Below are 7070 nucleotides of genomic sequence, written 5' to 3'. Positions count from 1 at the left end.
AGGGAGAGGAGAGGAGAGGAGAGAAAAATTTCAAAAATATAATATGGAATGAAAAATGTCAAGTTTCAGAATGATACATACAATATAACATTTATATAAAGTCTGAAAACATGCAAAACAAAACTATTCTTTATAGAAACATCTATCTACACTGAAAATATGAAAACAAGAATGGGAATGATAAACACCAAATTCATAATAGTGGTTACCTCTGGTGGGGACAGGGTATTGCACAGACGGCTTCAAATATATCCAATATTGTTTCCTATGTAATACTGTGTGCAGGAAAAATTTCGTAACAGGGAAAAAATATGCTAAAACTAATTAATATGTAATAAGTAAAATGATAGAACTGATAAATCTAAAGTTCTATTATTTAAAAACATAAAATGGAAGACAAATCTCATATAAATCAAAAGAAAAAAATTAAGAAATACAAACAGAAAGCTAATACTGTAGAGAAAAAATTTCAAAGAATTACATTAGGAGTATTTACAAAGAGTTCAAAAATAACAAATTTTAAACATTTAATACATGATTTCTTAAAAAACACAAATTATCAAAAAAAAGAGCCAGATTAGAAAATCCCAAAAAATTAGTTAACAAGGAACAATGGAAAACACACGAAATATAGTTGTTATAAGGCTGATATCTCTCAAACCTTTAAGAAATATATTATTCTCTGCTAATGAGTCTTCTTGTAAATGCAGAAAAAAGGGTTAGGGGTATGAAAAAGGATTTTAAGGATTTGTCTTAATGCTGGCACTAAAATCTGACAAAGACTGTACACATATCTACACACATGTGCGCAATCATCCAAAACACACTAATCTTGATTATATTTGGTAAGCATCCTAAAGAAAACATTACCGAATTCGTATTTTAATCACCTATCTCTATAACTTTCTAAATATTTTTAGTTGTACCTATAACTTTTAGAATTTTTTAAAACTTTACTAATACAAAATAAGCAGCAATGGCTTCAATAACCAATCTACAAAGTTTCTCATATTTACCTAATTGTGAAACTGATATGTATTAATACATTAAAAATCCATTCTTTACATTGTTTCAACAGATGTTAAAATATACACAAAATATATAAATCTACTAAAGACTGAACAGGTTTGGTAATGGTGATGGTTCTAATATCTCACAACAAAACATCCTCCACAATTACCTACAGGTAATCTACTGGAACTTTTTCATCTTTCAATAATTTTACAAGTATCCATCTCAAATAGGCTTTAGTAAACAAAAGACTCAAAACATTCACTGCTGGCCAGGCGCAGTGGCTCACGCCTGTAATCCTAGCTCTCTGGGAGGCAGAGGCGGGAGGATTGTTTGAGCTCAGGAGTTCGAAACCAGCCTGAGCAAGAGCGAGACCCCGTCTCTACTAAAAATAGAAAGAAATTAATTGGACAGCTAAAAATACATAGAAAAAATTAGCCGGGCATGGTGGCGCATGCCTGTAGTCCCAGCTACTTGGGAGGCTGAGGCAGGAGGATCGCTTGAGCCCAGGAGTTTGAGGTTGCTGTGAGCTAGGCTGACGCCACGGTACTCACTCTAGCCCGGGCAAAACAGTGAGACTCTGTCAAAAAAAACAACGCTTAAGATGGATGAGGTACTAGATCAGGAATATCAGTTAGAAAATTGTTTAATAGGACCAAGGGAGAGAAATCTTTCAAAGACATATCATTTGTTCTCTATTGGGTGTATAAGAAAAAAATAAATAAACTCACTGTCTTCGTGTCTTGGGAAGAAATCCAACCATTTCCATGGCCAATTGTAAGCGTTCAAAGTCATGCCTCAAGTCTTCTCCCTCTGTGGTGAAGCAATCCTGCTTATTCAAGATAAAAGGAAAAAAATCACGATTACCTATTGAAAAATAGTGTGGGCCATTTAGAAATATGGTAATATAAGATAAGTACCCCTATGTATATCTTAAGCTGGTAGAGTATTTAGACATAGTTTAATTCATTAGACCTCTCATCTTACTACAGGTATGCAAACCATCACATACCTGCCAAAAATACCAGTAGGTTACCTTTATTCTTTTCACAGGATCACCAAAACAAAGATCTCAAAGTAACTTAAGAGCTAGCAAGCAGTACTTACAAAGTGTGTTGCTACGAAGTTTGATATTGAGTGGTTCTGAAGAGTTTTAAAGATTCAAAGCATTTAAGAGAGCTTAATTCCACAAGCAAATATTATTTATTCAAGAAATATTTTAACAAGTGACTACCATATGCGAGGCACTGAACTAGATCCTGGTAACACAAAAATAAATTTTAGAAGAGGCAATAATTTAGTTGCAAGTGGAGCTCAGAGTTACATGATATAAAGAGGTTTATGTTATATCTGTCTTAGATATATAAATAGTTCCTAATCAAATAATATGGACAACATAGTAATCGACCAAGGAACGAGAGAAGTATATGTAAAAGTATAAAAACCCTCAGAACATACGAGTCAGTAAAACCAATTGTAGAGTACCAGATTAAAAAAAATTAATACTACTTTTTTACTATAACTCTTGCATTTTAGTTTCCAAAACAAACAGTGACATTGTAGACATACTCTAAATCTTTAAAACAATAAATGAGCCGTTAAATCCCTTTGCTGTATGTTCTCACAGTCCCTTGCACTTACATTTTCACAAACCTCCTCATATTTGCATTTATTTTTTTAATCCCTATCTTCCTAGGGAATGTTCCATCAAGTACTCAATGAACACATGAACAGTTAACTGTCTTATTCACTGCAGATCTCAAGTGTGAAGTCAGTGCCAAGAACACAATGAGTCATTACTGAAGTAAACACATAATCATTGAATTATTAAATAATACATAAACACTGAATTGAATGAAACATTTCTTTTTGAGAAATAAAGTGCTCATTTATTTTTTAAAAAGTATTTATTGGGTATCTACCATGTACAAGAAAACTTGTTTTAGGCACTGTAAGAATAAATTAATGAATATATCTAAAGTTTAAAATTAAATATTAGAATGCTATTAACAATATTTTTATTCTCTATATGGGGAGGTATACCTGGTACAGTTTTCATTTTTAATCTCATTACAAGAAAAGTTCTTTCTGAGAACCCAGGCATTTAATTTTCTGACTATAAAAATTTTTGGTAAGCAATTTTAAGACATATTCTACAGACATGCCAATGTCCTACTCACTAAATTTTTAAAATTGACACACTTTTCTTTTATCTATAGTAAAGCCTTTTTAAAAAGCTCTCTTGCTTCTCTTTCCCCCCAAATCACAAATAGTTCATTCATTACATGATTTAGCAAACATTTTTGTATAATAGGCAGGGGGAGGGGTAGAATCTATGCTCCCACTTGTGTAAACTCAATGATAAAGCAATGATTCTTAATAACAGTGTTCTTATCTGCCCCAAAAGTGAACGAAACAACTAATGTATATAATACTGGGACAGCAAATTAAAAGAGGCACTAAAATATATTTATATTTGCTGTTAACCTTAATCAGATGTTCTTCTGAAATACAAAGTGGTCTCAATGAACACCAAAATCATAATTATTTTAAATGTGTACTGATTCCTTAACTGGTTCCCTGATGATAACTACAGAAGAAAAACTAAGGATGGATTAAATCTACCAGACCAGAAATGCCCTTATCTTGATTTGGGTCCCCAGAAGCACCTTGGTCTGTTTGAGACAAACCAAGGTTCAAGTAAACATAGTAGGGAAAGTGGGAAAGTAAAACAGAAAAAGGGAGGTGGACTAAATATGGTACACTCTAAAAGCAGCTACTACAGTGGGTAAATGGAGTTTAATCACAAAGAATCATTGGGAAACAATATAAAACCTAGAGAGATGAGAGAGCATCTCCCATCAGTCATTGGTTAAGGACTTCTGGAGATGGGGCACGCAGCTGTTAATTCCCAAGTCACTTGGGTCTGGAAAAAGTCTTCAGGTACCAGGATACAAATATTGGTCACCCAGAGAACAAAGTAATGGTTAGGTTCAAAGGATAAGGCAGGAACCTAACCAACAACTGTTACTACCCTTCAACTGAAAGAACATAGCTAATTTCTCTGTCCAACTCGGCACAAGCTCTTGTCTTGATAACATGTCACTGTACACATCAAAATGCTCTCTCATGCCATCTGGCCTTTTTTCCCCTTTGTATGGGATGAAGAAAATCCTTTCTCATTTACAAATGCCTAGGATAAGCCTAGCATATAGTAAGCACTTAATGTGGGTGTGAAAGAGAGAAAAAGAAGGGTAGAGTCAAATAAGATATTTTCTTCTACGTTGTCTATATTTCTTAAAATAGTTACATAAACTGCAGGTGAAAAAAAGTAAATTTTAAAAAAAGGGTTAAGAAATCATACTTTCTTGTAACTACCATTGTACAGTCAGGACAGAAATCAGAACAACTGACTTTGAAGGTTAATAAAGATGCTGGAGATCACTTAAGAAAAAAGGATATAACGAACATAGGACTGGCTGAAATCCCAGTTACACTATTAACTAGCCTCACTACCATGGGGGTAACTGGATTAAATTCTAAGCCAATGTCACTTCTAGTGTGAAAGGCAATCATACTCACTATCACCAGGGGTTTTATAAGGATCAAATATAATATGGGTATTATGTGTTTTTTAAATGAAAAAATATATGCAGAGAAAGTTGTATAGCATGCTGTACCTCATACCGGACTGGTGAAGAAGAATAAAGCCAGAAAGATAATGTTTAAGGGAATGATCACAAATTTACACACTGACAAATGGGTGTGGCAGTAGGAGTCTTTATGCTATACAAATACTTAAAACAGAGTTAACAGACACATATGGTTTCAAAGGATCCTGCCCAAGTTGCATCAGGATCCCTGAAAGTACTGTAGCAGGTCTACCTCATGGGAAAATGAACTGTCAGGTATTTATTGATGTTTGGATTCCTGCAAAAGTAGTAGTGACCAAAGTTGGAGCTTTGTCTCCACTGGATAGTACAGTCCAAATCACTCTGCAGCATGGTGGACATGACAGTGCTCGGAGACTATCACTTATTACGGCAATTATCACTAGAACTCCATCTGATAATTGGATACTAAAATTCAAGGCTCGGTTCAGCTAGATAAAAGAATTAAGTGAGACTGACACTTTACAGTGAAATTATTCAGACCAGCTTTAAGGTACAACTACAGCAGACAATAGCCAACATATAAGCAGTATTTAATTCATCCTCCATATTTTATAACTGAGGAAACAAAGGCTGAGATGCTGTTAACAATAATGATAAAAATAAGAATAACTCATTTGAAGAATAATGATAATTTGCATAAAATATTACCATTCAAAGAAGGGAAATTAGCATTTACTAAATACCTTCTATATATTTGTCATCAGGATAGTCACTTCATATGTATAATCTCACTAAATCCTCAAAACACAGGAGATAATTATATATAAACTTATAGGTGAGAAAACAGATTAAGAGGTTAAAGAACTTTCCAAAGGTCAAAAATCTTATAAATAACAGGGCTGGCCAAATCAAAATCTATCCAGTTCCAAATCCTCTGCTCTCTCCCATGCAACACTGTTGTATGAGTTGATTTAATGAGATAACCCTTAAATGGAATTAAATCACCATATAAGAACAACAACATGTCCCATGTAAAAAGTAATTTCTCACTATAGGTTGTCTTGGGACCATTTACACAATTCTATAAAATATATAAGTAATGTAACACAACAGAACAATCCTTTAACAATCCTCTCTGCCCATAATGTTAGTCACATTAAGTTCTAGTAACTCACACGGAAACCAAGTTTAGTCTGTTCCCAAATATACTACGGGAAGGAGCTAACAGGAAAGAACAAACCAAAAGATACTCAGTTTGCTTTTATTAATTAGTGAGAAAAAGAATCAGAAATTAATCAAAGTTCAAACTGTAATAGACTTAAAAATACAGTAAGTGGATAATGGTAATCAAAGTAATATTAAGGGAATATGAGATTTGGCCACAAAGTTCTTCTAAAGGCAAAAGACAGATAATGATGATTTCAATGGTGGAAACAATATTAAGTACTCTATCAGGCTCTTTATATTCACTAATTTAATACTCACAAAATGTAAAGATTATTATTAATATTATACCCTTAAATAGATGATGGGAGCAAAACAAGTCACCTGTTGCAGGTCTCAAAACTGGTAAGTGAACGAGCAAGTATTGAAGTCAAGTCAATCAACTTGAGAGCTCAAATGCTAAGTACTACTTATACTGTCTCTGAGTAACGGCAGGTCAATTCACAATTTCACCATAAGCTCTGAACAGGCTACCAAGTCTTCTATTTGCAGTATGAGTTCACAGTCCGCCTACCTGCTTTCCAATGAGGCATGATCACTTGGTGTAGTACTCACATAGGGAAAGTAGAAGCTTCTTAAGAACAGTAAAACAACTTAAATTTTTTTTATTAAAATGTATCAGAATCTATAAATCTAAATATCTAATATTTAGTTTCCAAAATGTTAACCCTGAACCCAGAAATGATTTGACTATGAAATAGTAATGTGATTAAACTTTGAAGGAAAAAATTATTATCCATATATATTGATCCTTCTCAACTCTGACATAGGCTAGTTTTGCAATTAGTGGAGTTTATAATAACATGCAGTGAGAATCAAAGTCATGGTTCTTTAAAGCAAGGACCAAGACATGTTATGTTTCCAGGAAGAATACTTAATAAATTAATTCATTAGTTAATTAATAGATATAAGTAGATGTGTATATGTTTTTCAGCCTTTTACATCTGCCATAATTGCAAACTTAAGGAAAGGAAAAAGATTTTTTTGTGCTCTTTTTATGATTACGAACTTCTTTTAAAACGTAACAAATGTAAGGCCGGGGGTGGAGGCTTATGCCTGTAATCCTAGCACTCTGGGAGGCCAAGGTGGGCGGATAGTTTGAGCTCAGGAGTTCAAGACCAGCCTGAGCAAGAGGGAGATCCTGTCTATACTGAAAACAAAAAACAAAAAACCATAAAGAAAATTGGCTGGACAACTAAAAATATATAGAAAAAATTAGCC

The 7070-nt window shown here is 33.6% G+C and overlaps 1 protein-coding gene across 2 annotated transcripts in view; it reads right to left on the bottom strand.

Annotated features, from left to right (window-relative positions):
• MYO9A (myosin IXA) overlaps positions 1 to 7070 on the bottom strand; it is a 247613-nt gene that overhangs the window by 177951 nt on the left and 62592 nt on the right. For both annotated transcript variants that reach the window (XM_012640651.1, XM_012640652.1), the window contains exon 7: positions 1743 to 1840. In XM_012640651.1, coding sequence (XP_012496105.1) covers positions 1743 to 1840 — 98 coding nt within the window. The remainder of the gene's footprint in view (positions 1 to 1742; positions 1841 to 7070) is intronic.

This window comes from Propithecus coquereli, unplaced genomic scaffold (assembly GCF_000956105.1).
Source record: "Propithecus coquereli isolate 6110/MARCELLA unplaced genomic scaffold, Pcoq_1.0 Scaffold155, whole genome shotgun sequence".
NCBI classification, from domain to species: Eukaryota; Metazoa; Chordata; class Mammalia; order Primates; family Indriidae; genus Propithecus; species Propithecus coquereli.
This window is presented reverse-complemented; position numbering and strand designations above follow the sequence as displayed.